Below are 20,395 nucleotides of genomic sequence, written 5' to 3'. Positions count from 1 at the left end.
AATAACAGCAGCTTTCCCCATCAAAACAAAAACAAAAATGATCTATGCTCACTTATTGCTGGGACAGTGAGGTATTACAATCAGATACAGTTGATCTATAGCCAAGGTCTGGGAGCACATCTTCCCGGTGAAAAGCCATAAACATGCAAGTTTCGTCGCCAAGTATTTTTCTTGAACCATGTAAGATAACGAGGCCCCATAATAACAGGCAATATATTGGGCATTATCGAAGCACATATATAAAAGCACTGATCAGTCCTGATGAAATTACCTACGTGAAGCACTCTGACCCTAAAATTTAGACCTCGCGATCCTTTTCCTAATGCCTCCTCTTACCCTTCTTCTGCAGTTTTAGACCAAACCCTTGGTTTAAAGCATTCAAAACACATGGAAGCTGCACGTCAGTGCTGCACCAAAGTAAAGTCTGTTGTAAACGAACATGGCGACAAAAAATAAAATAAAAAGATGTGATTTTGTACAGCAATACTAATGTCGATTAGGTTCACGTTTACTTGGTGATTTTTACCAGTAAATGCTATAGCGCATCAGCAGAAAACTTAAACCTGGCGTCCAGAAATTGAAATGCTCAAATTCAGATTCTCAACCCAGACAAATAGAAAACTTTTAGGACGCTTATGATTTGGCTAATTATATCCACAAAACTAAATTTAATGAGAAAAGCACATGAAACTTGTAATTTGGCCATTCAAACCAGTTACCTTCCATCTCTGTGAGACCTTGAGAGAAGTTATTGCTGAATAAAAATGATCTTTTTTTTTAACACATTGAATGGGATTCATATAGATCATAAACATCCCAAACAGTTTACAAAGAATATCCCACAAAATATGGTCAAGTTACAATCAAAACAAATCTTTGAATAGAAAGATAACAACAGCTAAAGAATAGCTCTCCTATGATTGAGCTTCAATACGAGCCTCGCAAGATGGCAATTCCATCTGAAATGTCAATCTTGGATCGAAGATAAAGGAACCGACTTTTGGAGAGAGGTTTTGTAAGAACACCAGCCAACTGGGAGTGAGTACTAACATGATAAACTTTGAGAGAACCATCAGCAACTTTTTACCTAACAAAATGGTAATCCAACGCGACATGCTTCATTCGATCGTGGAAGAGGGGATTAACACGCAAATATGTGGCACTCAAATTATCAAAATGAATGGTGGGAAATTGTTGAAGAGTGATACCAACCTCAGAAAGGAGGTGAGAAACCCAAGCAACAGCGGTAGAAGTGACAGCACAATATTCTGTCTCTGTTGAAGAACGAGATATCATCCTTTGTTTCTTTGAACACCAAGAGATTGGATTGCCACCAAGAAAAAGAACAAAAGCAGTGGTAGACTTGTAAGAATCATGGTCGCCAGCCCAATCGACACTGGAATAAGCTCAAAGATCAAAAGGTTGTTGACGTCGTAAATTGAGACCAAGATGTATTTGTATGTTTGAGGTAACAGAGCAAGCTCTTAGCTGCAATCCAGTGAGTTTGAGTAGGGGCATAAATGAATTGTGCAAGTTTGTTGACGGCGGAAGCAATATCGAGACGAGTGAGCTGGAGATATTGAAGTCCACCGATCAAGCTCCGAAATTGAGTGGCATTAGCTGGAGGAGAACCATCGTTGAGAGTTAGATGGCCAGTTGAAGACAATGGGGTGGAAGAATCCTTTATGCCTTCTAAATGAAACTTTGCCAACAAGTCACGAACATACTTATGTTGAGATAAAAACATGCCATCAGAAGTGGAAATGGCCTCAACACCCAAGAAGTAGCTCAAGGGACCAAGATCCTTTAGGGAAGAGTGACGAGAAAAAGTATCAACAAACTTCAAAATGGACTGAGAACGATTCCCCGTTACAAGCAAATCATCCACGTCCAGAACTTCTGAATGATTTCCCATCCACAATATTATGATTGGAAGGAGGGACAAGAACCTATGTACGGTTGCGAGCAAGAGCAGCAAGCTCATCATCCATGGCAGAACACCATTTGGGATCTTTAAGAGCTTGAGAATCGGCAGTAGGATAAAGGGATGCAGGAAGCGGATGTTTGGTGACTATTTTTGGATTATTCCTTAAATTTTTTTTTTTTTTTTTTTTTGTAAAAAATAAAAGGGAGTAATAATAATATAAAGACCGGTAATTTGATAAAAATTAGCTAAAAAAGATTTAAGATATATACAAAAATAAAAATAAAAATTTAAGATGAAGTTTTTTACAAAATTTGAAGCCTAATAATATCTTATTATACCCAAGATTAGAAAGACAATGCAAATTCAAGATTAAATTAAATAATCTTTGGATATCATAAAAATTAAATTCAATATCATAATTAGATTTAATAAACTAATTTGATTTAATTATAAACCAAATTTAAAATTTATTTATATTTAAAAATTATTTTAGATCAAATTAAAAAATTTAATTAAATGCAAAGATATAATTATACTTTAAATAGTCAAATTAATTTTATTAGGGATTAAATTAGTGAAAAATTAAGTTTGGAAGACCAAATTAAGCTTGATTGAGAAGATTAAAATTTTAAATGACCAAACTTAATTTTACAAAGTCAATTGAATGAAATTAAAGGTAAAATTATATATATAAAAAAATTCAAAATTTAGAGCCAATTAAGGATTAAATTAAAAAAAAATCATAACAAAGAACCTTTTTTTTTAAAAAAAAAAACACCGAATTTCAAGGATTTAATTGGTTAAAAACAGGGGTAAAATTAAAAAAAAAAATTAAAAATTTAATAATCAATTAAAAATCAATTTGTATAAATTCAAAACCAATAAACTCTGAAATTAAAGTAATAAAGTTATGAAAATAAATTATAAAAATAAGTCTCCCTAGATGAATCTCAAAGAGTTCAAGAAGTGAGAATCATTTTCATTTATTCCTCCACTAGCATCATCATTAAGTGCCAGGCATAATTTAAGATGCTTCTACTAGGAAATTCTTTCACAAAATCTTCAGAAACTAAGCCACCTTTTACATCTTTGTCATCCTAAAATGATCCACACACAAACTAAGGATCGAACCAGATAAATTAAGTCTCACAAAATTTATGCAGGAGTCAAAGGACAGCACCAGCCACAGCATATGAACCAAAATATTCAAATTTAAAGCACACTATCCATGACAAAAAAGATGCACCTATAAAAATATTAATGGATTACATTTATGAGAGAAATCCTAGGCTAGGAAACTGCAACACCAGCAAGTTCCAGTTGTGCCACAGCTGCATTAATTGCATCAATAACATCCATTTTTTCCCGAGTAACAGCTTCATCCATTGGGGTCCGTTCATGGCTTAAAATCATCCAGTTGTAGATTTGAGAATGTTAGCATCCACGATAGAGAAACAGAGAACCAGCTCAAGGTTACAGGTTCAAAATACATACCTGTTTAGAAAGCCTAAACTCGATCCTGCCAGAATCAAATTCTTAACCACCTACAGAACCCTATATTTGTTAAAAAAAACCTAAGATGTTGCATAACAAAACTGCTTTTGGAAGTCACAATGATAATTACCTCAATATGACCATTGAGGCAAGCCCAGTGAAGAGCTGTATTTTTCTCCTTATTGGCAGAATTGAGATCCTGTTCAATGGAAGTTACCAATATTTGATAGGTCTTACCAAAGCATTTACAATCAGGATCCAATCCAGGGACAGACAAAAAAATACAAACAAACATGCTCCAATCCTTTATGGTCTATGTCAATGGAAGCAAAGTACTAATGCAAGAAGGAAAGATAACACCGTAGAACATCTGCTAGTCAAGGCTACAATAGAACAGTATGTCTAAGTAAATTTAAGACTAGGAAAAGAATGCGGCTAATTTAGCTGCTGAAGCCATAAGAAAAAAAGTTACTTGGAACATACGTCAAAGAATTTAACTACAAATGCTCCCATGAAGTGCAATTGTGTGCCCTTTCCACAGCACCCGCCTCCAACCAAAACCCCCAGCCCCCAGACACTTGAAAAGGAAAATCAACGGTGAACTCTTACCACTCCCTGACTGATAAGATACTCCACAATGTCAAGATGTCCATTGGCTGCCGCCATATGGAGTGCTGCTATCACAAATCAGTGAAGCAAAGTCAGACATCCATTAAACCATGCAAAACTCACCAGAAAAGCAAACTCAAACTACAATAATATGAGGACAATCAACAATTCTCAAAAACCCAATTCATCAAAAGACTATGTGCCCCTTCAGTAGCCATTTTGATTATCAAAACCAAAATTCTTCACATCTAATCACAGACATGAAAATATAAAAAACAAGCCATATCTTTAGAAACTTATAGCAAGAGGGAATTAGGAACTAACAACACCTAGAACAAATAAAAAATAAAAAATGAAGCACACTTGTCCTTAAGGAAGCTGTGTTTATTCAGTCTATTTGCGAGCATCATTGCAGGTTCGCTGGCAGAAGCTGGTGTGGCTTGGTTATGGAACCGTATTTCTAACATGTATATAGCTTCACTTTCAAAATTTCTGTTTCTCTGTAAATTTTATGCAGTGGTTCCAGACCAAACGCTATTCTTGCATTTTCTTTGATATAATCTCTCCCATTCTCTTAATAATAATAATATAAAACCTGTTTCAGATACATTTCACTTCATATTGTCACCATCATAAAGGAAAAAAATAAAGGACAAGAAACAATGTTACATAACATCACCTTAACACAAAATTATATACCCAAAAGAGCTACGACACTTCACTCCTATTGCAAGTTATATTACAACATTCCTACAACTAGGAACCCACTAGTTTGAAAGCCCAATAGCATCAAGAATCGACAGGTTTTATAAATGAATAGAGATTGATTGAATCAGAGTTTCCCAAGTAGAATCAGAATACATGCCTACATGGGATGAATGGAATTTAGAGAACCTTGTGCTTTAGAAAAAAACATACATAATACATAAACTTCGAAACAAGTGTTGCAACAACTGCCTCATGAATCGTTATATAAATGCTCGCTAACAGAATAATAATAATAATAAAGCAATAAAAGCAAAATAGAAAGTTAAAACAGAAGAAACAAAAGATCACGAAACTGATGATAACCTGTTCTGCCCAGCGAATCTTTAGAATCAAGAGAAGCCCCAGAAGATGCTAAACTTGCAATATCCTCAATATCATCATATCTAGCAGCCTGAAAAAAGAAAAATAAAAATGAGAGCAATGAGCTAAAATAAAAGGTTTCCTTTAAAAAAATGGAGAATTGGGTATTGAGAAATGTTACCTCAAGTAAAGCATCAGCAGTCTCCGGTGTTGTTTCTATTTGGGTTTGCTGCTCTGCCTGGTTTGCTCCCTCTCCCATTTTTACTTTCCTAGAGTTCTGTGAGAGAGCACACCCCGTCTTAGGCTTCTCTGCTCCACGCTTCTTCTTTGTGCACACCACCGGAAAAATTACTGATCATTTGAAGGCCATGTTGGAATCTGGGCTATGAGCCCGGTAACGAGTTATGTTTTCAAAAGGACGCTGAAGAAAGCCCAGGAAAAGGAGCCATTCAGCCCAAGTGCATGTAACTTTTATATTATTTCTCAATTTTTTATATTATTTATCATTGATTTATTTTTAATTTGATAAAAAAAAATTAACCAATTTAATTAAAATAAATATTTATACAAGAGATATTGATTAAAAAAAAATAAAAATGATTAAAGGATTAAATTGTACATACCATCAATTTAAAGGACCATGATAGTTTCTATTTTTTTCATTCCCCCATTTTTCACCTTGAAATATTTTATCTATTATAAAGAGATAGAAACAATCACTTTGTTATATATATAATTATCAAATATAGTTTTATTTTTATTTTTTATCTTATCTCTTTAGTTTTTATCTCTATTATCCTTCGAAAACAATAAAATGTTCTCTCATAAATCACAACACGATGACTAATAAATTATTAAAAAAGTTGCATGAAATTAAAATCCCTATTATCGTTTCTATTCGTCATTTTTTTCATGATATTTCCCTTGAGAGCATAGCACCATCCCATCCATAAACAAGTAGTATATGTTACAAATCATTATTCACGCATGCAGAATTAATTTTTTAATTTTTACCGTGCAAGGAAAATTATTCCTTAGATTTATCAAATCAAAGTATTGTAATTATTAGCCTGTTTATTGTGATTAATTAATTTAATAACCGAAATCATATAATTAATTAAAATAATTGCTTTTCAAAATATTTTATACTTATAAATATATTAAAATAATCTAAATATACTAAAAAAATATTAATTCAAAATATAAAAAACCGTCCTCACATTTCATAATTGGTTCCACGAATGAGGTCACGATTCAAAGTCATCCTCAAAACTCGCGCCAAACAGAACCAGCACGTGTTTTTTATGGAGCGTGCTTTCCTAACTACTGTTCTAGACATTTACTATATGGCTCCATTTTGGGGTGGTTTGCACGGAGTATTTGTAAATTTGGAAATTTTAAATTTTTTTATATATATTTTTAAATCTTTTGATATATTAATTTTCAAAATAAATTTTAAAAAATTAAAAATATATATTATAAAGTTATAAACCTTTTATAAATTCAGTTTTAAGTTAGATGGTCCGTATTTCCTAACTAACAACCCAACTAGTCTCCTTTATTTTATTATAAAATTTTAATAATCAACTCAACCTATTAAATTTTATAATTTAAGTTATAAAAAAATAAGATTGAATAACATGTCTTAGATAAACAAATTTATAATTTTATAATTATAATCTTGTAGGATTAATCTAGTTATAAAAAATATTATATTTTTTATTAATACATCAAAATACATTTTTTAAAATCATCAAATAAAAAGAATTAATCTTGTTGAGGTAGTAAATTACTACAAAAATACTTTTTTTATCATAAAAATATAATTTTATATCAATTACTCGAAAAAAAAAACAAAAACAAAAACAAAAACGAAGGAAAGGAGGGAAGAGAAACGTGAGTGCTTGGAATATGCCCACACGACACCGAATGGTCGGGTGGGTGTCCACCCCTAGAAATTTGGAAACAAGAAAAAAAGAAAAGAAAAGAAAAGAAATACCCCCCGCCATATTTTACTTTATATCATTCACAGCAACACCCAGTCTTCTTGGACCCTTCGATCCAAAAGAGGGTCCTCCCTCTTGATTTTCTGTCTTCTCTTCTATCCTTCTCTGTGGGAATCTGGACAGTCATTCTCTAGACCTCTCCTTTCTTTTTTTATCTCTACCCCTCTATGAACCCTTCTTTGTATAAATTCTTTAGATTGTATTTTTAATTTAGAAATCTAGATTAGTACAGCACAAAAAAAAAAATGAAATTAGCTCTTATTTTTTTGTTGTAAGCTTAATTAAATTAAATTTATCAAAAACCATGACATCAGTCATCAACATCGACGGTCACCAATCACTTCACTCCCTTCAAGATGAGGTACTCCTTTCTTGACCTTGTAGATCCAGTTCTGTCTTCTTCTTCTTTACTTTTTTTTTTTTTTTTTAAATTCTGGGTTTTTGTTATTACGGAGAATTAAGAAGAAATTGAAGGAGTTGATGAATCCCGTGTTGTTATTTCTTGTCCGGTAATTGAATTCTCAGTAAACAGTGATTATGCTCTGATTGAAAACAAAACGTTAGCAATTCTTAGTAGTTGATTCATATAATATTATTGCAAGTACGTTGAAACCGTTAATTTTGAAGTACTGCAGTTCATTTACAGCTTATAAAGCTGATTTTAAGATAATCAGAGACCCTTTTGGTAGTTTTGGCTGGCTGGGGTTTGTTAGATTGGTTTGGTACAAGTTGGTTGGTTTCTCGGGACTTTTTGCTTTTGGAGGGAAATGGATGGTGTTTCTGAAGTTATTGGTGAATTAAATTTATCGGGATTTTGGTTTCAGGGTGAAATGGAGAGTAAAGTGGAGATTAGCGAAAGGGCATGTGGGAATCATGGTGGGATTTGTGCTATATGCTTGGATAAGATTGTGCTTCAGGAAACTGCTCTTATCAAAGGTTGCGAGCATGCGTACTGGTTAGTATGATTTATTCTGATCTAATTATGATTTAAAGGTTGCGAACATGCGTACTGCTTTGGTTAATTTTGATTCACTTGAATTGTATGATTGAGAGACTTCTCTAGACATCTTGGCTTCTTGACCAGAGAGTCTTCTGTTGGTTATTTTTTTTAAATTCGTCTTATTTGTTCATGGAGGATGATACCTCATGTATGTTTCGTTAAGATTAAGAACGTGGAAGCTGGAAATGTGATCTGCCACAATACAAGTGGTTCAGTTTGAAAAATGATGATGGCTTTGATGCTGGCATGCTCTGGAATTAAATAGTCTTGTATTAGGGATAATACGCAAAAGCTTGAAAAAGATAGAAACATATTAGTAGAAGTAAACTTTTTTTGGTTCTTCTCTCTTACAATGCAAAAACGTTTCTCCTAATTCTGTCCAAGGGGCTGTGAATAAATATCAAGAGAATGTCTTAGGAATCATGTCAGCAGGTGTAGCTGATAGTTCATTTGGTCTTCACTGACAAGGCCATTGTACAATGTAGTGTTGCTCCTTTTACAGCTGTGCTGTGATTAGTCCTTGGCTCAAGTAGTCATAAAATGTAGTGTGGTTGTGTAGGTCCTAGGCTCAAAGGAAATCCAAGCAAGAGGTCCTCTTAAGTTCCTGCCTGTCCTTGTGTAATTTTTCTAAAACCCAATTGATTTATTGCCATGTCTTGTTTCTCCTCAAGCATGTTTGGGCTGCAGATAGATAGGGCTCTGTATTCTCACCTATGAAAACAAAGTGCACGGTGAAGCTTGGAATTGCTTGAATATGGTTATTTCTGCACAGATATGGGGGCGGGATATCACCTATTGTTTCTGTGACTCTGCTGATGTGTTACATCTTTTTTTTTTTTATCATTCATGACACGCAATGGATCCAAATTAATGGCTGCCTGAAATTTATTGTGTCCCATGGCATTCACTTTTATTGCCTTCATTTATAATGCATATATTATACTTCTTCCTATAAAATATAAGCTGATTCTCTACTTTTATGTTTTCTTTTGTTTTAAAGAATTCGTGGTGACTTGCATCTGTGCTATGAGTCTCGCACTGCATCACTGTTGAGGAGTAAATTTTAAACTCCTTTGCTTACAGTGTTGCTTTATGAAACCTGGTTTATATCAGTCAGTTTGCTGGAATTAATAGAAGAGGTATGTTTAATTTAATTCATCTCTGCCAGCTAGTATTAGATAGTTTCCAGTTTATTCTTCATAAGCTTTATCCATTCACATGCTAAGATTTGCACTCTTATACTTTGTCATAATTCATTCATGTACTAACTACATGCCTTAACAGTCCCAATTCCAGAGCTTCTGCTTATACATGAGTTCCATCTGCAAATCATGTATGAATTCTTCATGAAATGCAATGTTCAACATTGTAGTTCTTACAGCTGTATTTGATGGTATATTAGGCGTCGGATATGAGTTTAAGGCAGTCTTACATTTATGCTCTGGCTCATTTCTGCAAGTAGGTTCTAACTTTGCTTCTGGTCTCTGTCTTTGCAGCTTCATATTTGTTCCCGCACTTACATTGTTTGTGCCATTTATTTATCACACTTGCATCCGTTCTTTATGCAGTATAAAGAAATGTCTTTTGAAAATAGTTTCTCTTCTTAAATCCTTTATTTGTATAAATCTCTCTTTATCCTTTTTATGCAGAATAGTTGTATTACACTCTGTATGTGGTCACTTAGAGTCCTATTTGGGACAGCGTTTCAACTGAATTTGTTAAAAAATATGATTTTTTTTTGCTTCAGATTAATTTGTCATGGTGTTTTCGGATCGTTTTGATGTGCTGACGTAAAAACAAATAAAAAAATTTATTTTGATGCATTTCTAAGCAAAAAACATTTTGAAAAGCAATCACTGCCACTGTCCCAAACACCCTATTAGTTGGATAATTTGATCAAAATACATAAACTTGGCTTATATAAGCTCGGGGAAAGTGTTGCCATTTGTTCCCCATATTATCATTCGTTCCCCGTGTTGCCAAAGCAAACCCTACTTTAGGTCATTTTAATATATTTTTGTTTTTTAACAGCATCCAGGATTACATGTTTGAGGAAAGTGTTTGCCTCCTCCTTCGAGCCTCATGGTTCATGACTTTGACTGTGGAGGATCATGAAGATGTTTATGAAGATCCAGAGGATTATTATCCATACGAGTTTGAGGATGAGGATGATGATCTAGATGAAGTGCACTTGAGCAGTTCATCCAATCTTCGCATTGGAAATCGGAGGTGGGGAGATAATGGCTATGTTAGGGCAGGGCATCAAGAAGCAAGGCCAGTGCATCAAGCAGATTTCAAGGACTCGGGGGCGGGCACTTCACGTGAACCTAAGAAGAAAGAGGCTGGAAAAGATAGAACTGGGAGACGGGCGAAGAGGACACTCAAGCGTGAAGCTGCTGCATCAAAACATCAGCAGCATTTGGCAAGGCTGGGCAGGAAGTGATTCTCTGTCCATTTCTGTCTGTATTTCCATGCTTTTAACTCTCTGGAATAATGACATGTTAGTTGGATAGCGTCTAGGAGATGGGGGTCCGTGGTTGGTAATGAAATATCAGGTTCATTGTTCTTTCAAGATTTAACGCTGTTTGATTCCAACTCACAATGAAGTTCATAACTTCATATTGCAGTTGCTTTGCTAACACCATGTATTTCTTAAACTTGTCATTGATTACAAGTTGACTGGGATTTGCAATATTCCAGAGATTATATTGCATTGTTTGCACGGCTGTTTTGGGACTCCAGGTCGAGCTGATAATCAGATGGACGTTCCTGTGCTGTGGCATTTGGATCGAGTCACCACTGCGATTTCTGTGCAACAGTTCTATTTATTTCTGTTGTTATAAGTTTAACAAGTGAGTACCTAGGTTGAAAATGAATTTTCCAGAATCATTTATACTGATGGATTATCTTTTTTCGTGGAGCTCTGTATCTCTGACGTTGATTAGGGCAATTTTTTATTTACTTAGTAACTCATTTTTTTTTTAAAAAGAAAATCTCCAAAAGATAGGATTTTGTTTTCTGTATGATTCTTTTCTATCTAGAGAATTATTCTCCATATTACTAGGTAGTTTTGCTGAACATTTTCTCGACGTTTATCGAGTTTCTCTCATTAAAAGTTTTTGCATGTTTAAAACAAAGAACACGCGTTTCCATGTCTTTTGGGTAACAAAAGCTTTAAGTATCATTCAGATACCTCCAAATCTTATGTTCACAGCAAATTTCCTTCTGGTGTCAGTTTTTTGTCACCATGAAGAAAATGATTACACTAATATGAACAATATTATCACTCACTTGCTCAATCCATGGTCCGAGTTACGTGGAAAGGTAATAAAATTAATTAGTGAATAATTTTTTTCATCCAAGTTATAACAATTAAATTTTTTTTTTGAATAAATAGCTGTATATAAGTAAAAACTTAAAAAATTATTCAGGAAAAAACTTGTGTTTGAACATTTTTTTCAATTTCTGAAGGGAAGCAATTTCATAGATTAACCAAACGAACTCGTTTTCTATATATTTTGATGGAGAATTGAAGCTATAAATGGAAAAGAAAACTGGAGATGAAAAATATTTATTAAGAAATTAAACATAATCTTAATTTTCACGAAAGTCTCGTGGCAATGATGCCTTAGTTGAGCTTTCTTTTGTCTGCAGCAAGAAAAGTTTGAGAGACTCAAGAATGAGCGAGGAACGTGTCTGGTCGGAAATGGCGGGCCCGGTGAAGGAGTCCTGTTGACTGTTGAGCCTTGAGCTGTATTATTGCTCCTTGTTTGCAGTATAAAGCCCATATCAGTTTTCCAGTATCCGCCTAATATGTATTAGAAGCCACGACTGAGTTTTATAACTCATTTGTTTTCAAACACCGCTTTAAGAGAATTTGATTTTTTAAAAGATTTTTTTTATTTAGTAATTTTTAGATTATTTTGATGTTACTGTATTAAAAATAAAAATATTTTAACAAATAATATTTAATATATTTTTTAAATGAAAAACACTTTAAAAAACAATCACCACCATAACATTAAATACATAATAAAATAAACTGTTCATATAAATAATATTTTGAGCTAAAAGGAAAAAAATGTGATTTTCAGCCAGATATGCACCCTTGGGCTGGAACATATAATTAATAAATTCGAAGTATTTGTATAAAGTATTTCCACAAGAAGAGCATTTGATTACACCACTTGTATTGCTACAATTATTTTGTAATAATGACAATACGGAGACTGTCATGAATTAAAGCTCGATAGAGAAATAAGAAGGCTACAGTTTGCATTCTCAAGTCAAAGTCAGGCCAGCCATCATCCTTTCTTAACTACCAAACCTTTTTGGAGGAGGAGGAGGAGGAGGAGGAGGAAGCACAGAGGCCCCAGGAGCCGAAGAATTTCTAGTCACGAATTGCGTTCTTATTAGTGCTCGACTTTCTAATCACTGGATCAGGCCCTACACCAGCTATTGGATGAAAGCACATCGCCACCAACTCGGGACATTTCATTTCCTTTGACAGATATTTACTTGAGTGCCTTTCCGAACTAATTAAACTTTTTCTTTCTTTCCCAGAAAGGAAAAACAAAAACTTCGCATTTTCCAGTTAGCCATGAAAAGGGTTTTCTCAGTTTTTCGAAGAAATGAAAAACAATATCAGTTTTTTTTTCTAAGTTTAATTGGTAGTGGGAGTCAAAAATACTCCCATGATTATCAAGAAATTGCAAGCTGTGGACTTCATTTCAGTCCACACGCATGCCATCTTAAGTTTGAATCTTGCACTGGCTACTATCCAGAAATATTGCTCCCCTAAGCTAATGTGTCAAGACTTTGTAACCGATCATGGCGATCTCCTTTTGAACGTATGAATTCAATGTCAGGAAAGTCGCTCTTTCTTTTTCCTCTTCATATTTTGGATAATTCCTGCTATCAATAACAATAATATCTTGGTATTCTATATATATGTATGTATATTTTAAGACATGAACTACGATTTGGAGGCCCTTTGTCAAGTTTCATTCAATATGAACACCTCCTGTCCTTTAAGGTGAGGTTCAATTTAATGATAGCAGGTCCAGCGCTATGGATGGAGACATGTCTTAGCAAACCAAGATCATCTATAGTTACTTTCGAACTCAATTAGCCATGCCAGATTAGACGTCCTAACACTAGGCCAGTCCTATCACTTCATTGTTCAAGATTAGGATTACCCATAAACCAAGGGAGCTTCATCACATTGCTTATACTCTACAGTCTACAAAGTAGCATTCAAGGGAAGCAGTTGCAAGGTTTGAATAGTTTGCTGGTGCTTTAAGCTGTTCATATTGATCAGTTAACCTCGTTCTTTTCCCCTCGCTGCCAGGGAACTTTGCAAGGGTTAATTTGCATGCATGTGTGGTTGAAAGTCTGTAGATTTTCTCAGCAGCACTCAAACCTTGGTTTTTTCCACAGCCTGCTGGCATGGGGTTGTTTTTGAGACGATTTCTCCCCATAAAGCCTTGAATATGGTAGAGGGAGGACAGAAGGGATTATTTTGTCTCGAAGCTTAGGAGAGCATCTGTGAGAGGGAGATAGGTGGAGAAAATAATAATGAAAAATGGGACCAGAAAGTGGGCCCTCCAATTAACCTCAGTGGAGCAAAAGTCCACTGGGAGTGGAAGCTGCAATGTCAAGCAAAGCAAAGCCTTCCAAAAATCTCAATCCCCCACCCACCACTTCCTATAGAAAAAGAAAACAAGCAGGAAAAGAAGTGGCATATGAAAACAAGCCATACCATCATCATCAACAATATCATCACCATCTTCTTCTTCTTCTTTCCCTTCCTTCTCTTTTGATTCTTACCTACCGCCTACATCCTCACCCACCTCTTCAACTTGCACAAAGCAAGCTCTTTTATTCCACCGCAAGTCTCTCTCTGCCTGTCTCCATTTTGTTTTCCTTTATGTCCAGTCCTTTCCTTGAATTCATGGATTGATGATGATGATGTCAACACGATCCAAAAAAAGGACTGGAAACTAGAGAGAAAGGCTTCCAGTGCGTTATAAGTAATCAATCTGCTGTCTGAAACAGCCCTGTTTTGTTTTCTTTCCCTTTAAAACATTCTTCCTATTACCACATTTTGCGTTTAATTCCATTCATTTATCTTACAAAGCTTATTAAAAAAGCCTTCTTATCAAATGGGATACACATGTAGGAACAAGATCTTCCAATATATCAGTGTTTCATAGATTGTTCTTTGTGTCGGCTCTGTTTTGTTCTCTTCTCTCATTTATCGGAGCTTTCTTGCCAAATCTGAACCAAGTAGGGTATAGTATAGAAACTTCCTTGGAGCATCACGTTGAGGATTTAACTTTCTTTCGATGGATTCTTTCAATCAATCAACCGGGTTCAGGTATAATCCAAATTCAAACACGATGGGCGATGCAGATGGCGATTCTGAGTTCTGTGGGATTCTTGAAATCTATGTTCATCATGCCAGGAATATTCACAACATATGTATCTATGATAACCAAGATGTTTATGCAAAATTCTCTCTAACTTATAATCCTGATGAGACCCTTTCAACTAGAATTATCAATAGAGGTGGAAGAAACCCAGAATTCAATGAAAACTTGATGATGAAACTCGCTCAACTCGATGCAGTCCTCAAATGTGAGATTTGGATGCTTAGTAGAGCTAGAAACTACATGGAGGATCAGCTTCTAGGATTTGCTTTGGTCCCTATCTCACAAGTTTCTGGAAAAGGAAAGGTGACCCAAGATTACAGCCTCTCCTCCACTGACCTCTTTCACTCTCCCGCTGGCACTATCAAATTGTCTCTCTCCTTAAACACATCTTTTCCTGTCAAGCCCTCAACAACAGCTGCCAAATCTTCGATATCATCAGAGGTCGTGCTTCTTGATAGAAAGGTATCAGAAGTTATTCTGGACCCAGTTGAGTATTCGAGAATTGAATTTCCCGATATCAATGTTGTTAGAGAGAATCAGCTAATGGTCTCAGAATATTTTGATGACTTGGGTTCCAGGCCTGGCTCATTTCTTCACCTCGGTGCCTCCCCGCAACCTGCTATTCATGATTGTGAAATGAACATAAATTCCTCCGAGCAAAATCAAGGTGGTTCCTCTTCACCTAGTGGCAGCATAAAAAATTCCAGTTTCTTGAGCTCTACGACAACAAGCCTGAGCGATGACAGAAATTCTTCCGACTCATTTGATAGGAAGAGTCGTTTAGGTGGTCAATTCTCAAGCTCTCTTAACGTTTCGATCACCACGGAGGCTAATCATAACTCCTGTACTTGTCCCGACACACCAACATCAAAGAAGGGAAATGAAGTCCGAGACGAAAAGGAATCGGATTTTACAAGCAAGGAGGAGGAGAGCAGGAAGGAAGGAAACATGAGTCCTGTTAAATTTGGTCAAGTATTTTCACCCCCCCTAGGAAATATCAATCTCGAGGCCGAACAGTCTGCAATGCAGCAGCAAATAGTAGACATGTACATGAGGAGCATGCAACAATTCACAGAATCCTTGGCCAAGATGGAGCTACCTATGGATCTTGACAAGCTGGAATCTGTAGATCGTGGTGATGTGATTCAAAGTCTTAGCAATAAACTAGAGCTTGAGAAAAAGAAGAAGGACGGAGGGCGAGTGTTTTATGGTAGCCGCGCATTCTTCTAATCAATAACCCTTTCTGCTGCATATGCTACCTTGCTTTGTTCTATCAGGAAATGGAGTTCAACTATCGGCTTCTTCAGAGGTTTTTATGATTCGAAATATTCTTATTGTTTCTTAACTTCCTTTTTTTTCTTGTCACGACAATTTCTTCTAATATCTTTCACTTCATTAACCTTCACAAACGCATACCTGAGATGTGTTCTGCTATATCTAGTTGTGTGGGTGGTTAGTAAATCTTTGTTTTTTTCAAGCATTCGGTACATTTCACATGTTAATTTTCAACTATGTAATAATAACTGTATCCGAATTGAAGGGTTCCCAAAGGTTTGTATCCTGTAGAAGGGGATCTTGAATCCACTAAGACATCTCTGCAGGTTGAGCTTACAGGATTTTACATGTAAAACGTCAAAACAAATTTATGCCCAGAGAGAGTGCCATGATTACAGTGCTATATCATGAAATATCAGTTATTTGTTAAAAAGATAATATTAACACATGTTTGAATTTGAATCTTAGTTTGGGGTTTGATTTTTTCATATTTAAAAGGAAACTCTTTCGAGGTTCTTTGACCAGCGAGGAAACAATTTTTTCATAGAGATTCGTCTTACTTAGTCGTTAAGTATTTCGGTTATTCTCATAAATATATTAAAATAATATATTTTTTAATTTTAAAAAATTATTTTTAATATCAAAACAAACCCAAAATATACAAAACTAATTTTAAACAATTTCTATTTTTCAAATTTTCATGAACGTCTTTAGAACATGAGGATGCTTTCGGAGTATCATTTTGTGTGTGGAGAAGAGAAGATATATGATTCCCAGGTCATGATGAGGGGTGGAAAAGCAAGCATCGCAATATCTGCTGGAACCACTAAATTTGGTGGTGGAGATATCATTGCAATGGTGGGGCAGATTAAGATCATTTTCCACGCACCGTGCATATAATTCAAAATTATTAATATATATACAATCAATCACGTTTAAATAGGTCTTGGAAAGAGTAGGAATCCGAGGTGCCGGTTCTGTACTCAATTGTCCACTGTTTGTAGGGTTGATTTTGCGTGTGCAAATCTTGTGGCTCCCATGATAATCTACTTCTTCATGCATGGTGTACCTTCCTTTTCTTTTTATCCAACAATTTTCACCTAATTCATACAACTCTTGTCCATCAAGCTTAAGCTTCGACTTCAACATAATTAATAGCTGTTTTTTTGTTAAAAGACATATTTTTAATTGCTTCAAATTAATTTATTTTAGTATTTTTATATTTTTTGATATGTTTATATTAAAAATATTTTTTTAAAAAATATATTTTTAAATAAAAAATACTATGAAAAATAATTATTATTCATTGATGTGATAATTAAATTTGATGGGCTAGGGGTTTTATGCACAAACATACAAGTATTTATTTTTTTTATTTATTCACGTGGATGTTCAAAATGTTCAAATTAGCTTGGATGTATCGTATTAGTGTATTGTATGTATAAGTATGGATGCGGCCATGAGCTTTAATTTAGACTTGGACTACCTTATCGGCCCATAATCCCAGAACATGCACCCACGATTTGGGCCCAGGTGCCTTTTTGGCCCAATTCACCTCAGGACATTGGCACCCCTAAACCGGGAGGTGGGCGAGTCTATGCAGTCATGGCATAATTTCTTCTTCTATGGAGGTTTAAACTAAGTAGATGTGTTTTCCATATTTTCATTTAAAACTCAAAATTTTAATTAAAAAAAAAACGTTAATTCACCATTCAAGAGAGGATGATATACTGAAAGAAAAAATAGAGAAAAATATCTCCTTCAAATATAAAAAATAGAAAAGTATCATAATAAAAAATAATAAAATAAAATAAATTAAAAAAATATTTTTTTTCTAAAAAAAATCAGACATTATTATAAAAGTGCATTTAAATTTTATGATTTTGACATTACATGTCAAAAATCAAAACTATATATATATATATAAAAATTATAAAAAACCATAGTTTTGAAACCCGGTCCAGCCTGGCGGATCAACTCGGGACCCGACCGATCCTGGGCTGGAACCAGGCCGGGTTGAAGAAAAAACAGGTGAAGAAAAAATCCGGTATGACCCCGCGACCTAGCTGACCCGATCAAAAACTCAGTTGCAATCTGTTGATTTTTTTTTAATTAAAACAATGTTATTTTGATTTTTTTTAAAAAAAAAAATTTGATTTAAACGACCCGTTGACCACGTATCTTGAACTATTAAATCTTACCATGAATAAAGATAATTCTGAAACCATAAAGGGAGGTGTAAAATATTGAAAATCAGTACAAACAAAAATGATGTTTAATATTAAAAAATTATTTAAGGACGGTCGAATCACTCAACCCGAATGGGAAGCAACCATGCGGTAATGCTTTATACCACGAAAACATGTAACGAAAAAACATAATAAAAAATCGACAAAGAAGTTACATAAAATTACCATGCATACCACAATGTCTATCGTGATTTTTTCGTAGGGTTCTTTTTTCTTTCTTGTAACGTGATGTTAATATTTGATGCAACGATGCCCCTTCCTTTTTGCCTCTCATTTAGTGAGATTTTCAAAGTACGGTATTTTTTTTATACATTGTAAAAGTATATTTTATTTAAAAAGCATTAAATTAATATTTTTTTAATACTTTTCAATTATTAATGTTAATAATATATATATATATATAATTATTTTAATACATTTTAAAATAAAAAATATTTTTAAAAAGTGTTTTATACCACAAGTATATACTTAAGATTGTGATAATGATACAAGGTATTTTTTAAAATAGTTTTTTGTATTAAAATAATATTTTATTTTTCAAATCAAAGCCTTTAATTAATATTTTTTTAATGCGATTTAATTTGTTGATATAAAAAAAATAAAGTAAAAATATTTTTTTTGAAATTCAAAAACAAAAATAAATACACTTTCAAGCACTCCCTCTAATTATTTTACACCGGGAATAGTGTTTACCCATCAATTTCACCCTTGTTTGGGACATTGGTACAAACAGAAATTTACTTAAATTTAATTTTACATATATTCTTAAATTGTTTTGATATATTATGCAATTTAAAAATAAAAAATAATTTAAAAAACACTACCAATCACCGACGGCGAACTAACAAAACAGAGAGTTGAGGAGGACCCAACCTAGCCAAGTCCAAGCAAGCAAACTCCCAAGAAAAAACACAAAAGAGATTGGCGTACACTCCCTGACCCCACTCTATTTCTAGACCACCTTCAAAATTCAGATATGATACCCATCATTTTAGAGACCCCCCCCAAAAGACTAAGGTGTCCCCCACCTTCCTTCGCATCGTATGTGCCAGCCTCTCCTCTGGAAACTTGCAAAATTGTGCAAAATTGTGGGACCCACAACTCAAAACCCTGACTATAAAAACAACCTTAAAGAAACAGTGTTTTTCCTGCTTCTTCCATTCTCTCTCTCTCTCTCACTCGACAAAATCCTCCCCATGAAATGGCTGACCACTTTGAAGGTGCAATCTCTCTCTCAAGAGAACTGTCTCACACCTCTGATGACTCCTCCTCCGAGCATAGCCCAAGAAGTGTCCCTACATTCTCCACCACTCCTGTGTCCACCGACTCTCCATCAAGGTTTGGTGGACCCTGCAACAATACCTCTCCTGATGATCACCACCACCACCACAAGGACATCAGAATCCAATCAGTTCAGATTCAGAGAAAGCCAAGAGGTAGACCACCTGGCTCCAAAAACAGGCCCAAACCGCCCATTATCATCACCAAAGACTGCGAGTCCTCCATGAAACCAGTCATTCTCGAGATCTCCGCTGGTTCTGATATAATCGAAACTATAATCAACTTTGCTCGTAGAAACCATGCGGGCATAAGTGTTATGAGTGCAAATGGGTCTGTATCTAATGTTACTCTTAGCCACCCAGTTTCTCATGCTCCTTCTCTATCTTTACATGGAACCTTTAACTTGCTTGCACTGTTTGGCTCTTTTGTTGGTTCTTTTGCATCGAGTAAAGTAGCATGCGTTTCTTCCTCTTCTTCTCCTGGTTCTGTGTATTCTTGCTCTTCTTTTGGGATATCTCTTGCAGGGGCACAAGGACAGGTTTTTGGAGGGATAGTGGCTGGCAAGGTGATAGCTGCAAATCAAGTTGTGGTGGTGGCTGCTACTTTCGTGAACCCTACGTTTCACAGGCTACCATATGAGAACGATAAGGATGATCAAGAGACTAAACCTAGTAATGTTGGTGGTGGTGGTACCGCAAGTGAGTCTTGTGTTAGCACTGGCATGTCCATGGCTGTTTATGGCTTGGCTAATCCAACCCCAGTCAATTGCCAGATGCCTCCTCCTGATATTGTGCACTGGCCTGGCCCTTCCTCGCGTCCATCATATTAGCAGGAATAAAATGTTCAACTTTCCTGGGCAAGCATTTAGGTGCAAAATTGTGTTAGATGACTTGCAGCACGTGTTTCTTCGTTCTACAAAATTGTGTAGGTGATGTTTATGAAAGTGAAATTTAGTTAGAGAATGTTATTGCTATAATAAAGGCAACTAAAATAGAATTGTCTTTCTCTGGATAGCTAGTTTTGTAATAGTACTTTTATTTTATGTTGCCTGA

At 34.9% G+C, this 20,395-nt stretch overlaps 4 protein-coding genes across 5 annotated transcripts; 3 read left to right on the top strand and 1 right to left on the bottom strand.

Annotated features, from left to right (window-relative positions):
* Positions 1-3,046: 3,046 nt before the first annotated feature.
* Positions 3,047-5,422, bottom strand: LOC118055545 (uncharacterized). Of its 2 annotated transcripts, none has more exons than XM_073407099.1 (6): positions 5,280-5,422; positions 5,102-5,189; positions 4,031-4,098; positions 3,552-3,620; positions 3,422-3,471; positions 3,047-3,329 (listed from the first exon to the last, which is right to left on the bottom strand). In XM_073407099.1, the coding sequence occupies exons 1-6, from the start codon at positions 5,355-5,357 to the stop codon at positions 3,218-3,220; spliced, it is 465 nt and encodes a 154-aa protein (XP_073263200.1). In that variant the 5' UTR covers positions 5,358-5,422; the 3' UTR covers positions 3,047-3,217. The 2 variants fall into 2 exon arrangements, with proteins under 2 accessions (XP_073263200.1, XP_034923361.1); XM_035067470.1 differs by having other exon boundaries at positions 4,031-4,095.
* A 1,675-nt stretch (positions 5,423-7,097) lies between these two features.
* LOC118055591 (uncharacterized) lies at positions 7,098-10,810 on the top strand. Its single transcript, XM_035067550.2, has 3 exons — positions 7,098-7,465; positions 7,929-8,067; positions 10,030-10,810. Exons 1-3 carry the CDS (start codon positions 7,409-7,411, stop codon positions 10,545-10,547), a joined length of 714 nt encoding a protein of 237 aa, XP_034923441.1. The 5' UTR covers positions 7,098-7,408; the 3' UTR covers positions 10,548-10,810.
* A 2,983-nt stretch (positions 10,811-13,793) lies between these two features.
* On the top strand, positions 13,794-16,088 carry LOC118055544 (uncharacterized). The gene has a single exon (XM_035067469.2). It carries the CDS (start codon positions 14,452-14,454, stop codon positions 15,766-15,768), a length of 1,317 nt encoding a protein of 438 aa, XP_034923360.1. The 5' UTR covers positions 13,794-14,451; the 3' UTR covers positions 15,769-16,088.
* A 3,141-nt stretch (positions 16,089-19,229) lies between these two features.
* LOC118055543 (AT-hook motif nuclear-localized protein 28) lies at positions 19,230-20,395 on the top strand. The gene has a single exon (XM_035067467.2). The coding sequence runs from the start codon at positions 19,264-19,266 to the stop codon at positions 20,170-20,172; it is 909 nt and encodes a 302-aa protein (XP_034923358.1). The 5' UTR covers positions 19,230-19,263; the 3' UTR covers positions 20,173-20,395.

This window comes from Populus alba, chromosome 1 (assembly GCF_005239225.2).
Source record: "Populus alba chromosome 1, ASM523922v2, whole genome shotgun sequence".
Classification (NCBI taxonomy): Eukaryota; Viridiplantae; Streptophyta; class Magnoliopsida; order Malpighiales; family Salicaceae; genus Populus; species Populus alba.
The sequence above is the reverse complement of the archived record's forward strand: the minus strand, read 5'-3'. Positions and strand labels throughout refer to the sequence as shown.

What these genes read in the sequence shown, in the direction of transcription:
- LOC118055543 (XM_035067467.2), top strand. Translation starts at nt 19,264, where the DNA reads ATGGCTGACCACTTTGAAGGTGCAATCTCTCTCTCAAGAGAACTGTCT.
- LOC118055544 (XM_035067469.2), top strand. Translation starts at nt 14,452, where the DNA reads ATGGATTCTTTCAATCAATCAACCGGGTTCAGGTATAATCCAAATTCA.
- LOC118055591 (XM_035067550.2), top strand. Translation starts at nt 7,409, where the DNA reads ATGACATCAGTCATCAACATCGACGGTCACCAATCACTTCACTCCCTT. An exon ending in TTCACTCCCTTCAAGATGAG is followed by an intron (nt 7,466 to 7,928) that starts GTACTCCTTTCT and finishes TTTTGGTTTCAG; the next exon opens with GGTGAAATGGAGAGTAAAGT. An exon ending in GCATGCGTACTGGTTAGTAT is followed by an intron (nt 8,068 to 10,029) that starts GATTTATTCTGA and finishes GGCTTATATAAG; the next exon opens with CTCGGGGAAAGTGTTGCCAT.
- LOC118055545 (XM_073407099.1), bottom strand. Translation starts at nt 5,357, where the DNA reads ATGGGAGAGGGAGCAAACCAGGCAGAGCAGCAAACCCAAATAGAAACA. An exon ending in AGATTCGCTGGGCAGAACAG is followed by an intron (nt 4,099 to 5,101) that starts GTTATCATCAGT and finishes GATTTGTGATAG; the next exon opens with CAGCACTCCATATGGCGGCA. An exon ending in ATCTTATCAGTCAGGGAGTG is followed by an intron (nt 3,621 to 4,030) that starts GTAAGAGTTCAC and finishes TCCATTGAACAG; the next exon opens with GATCTCAATTCTGCCAATAA.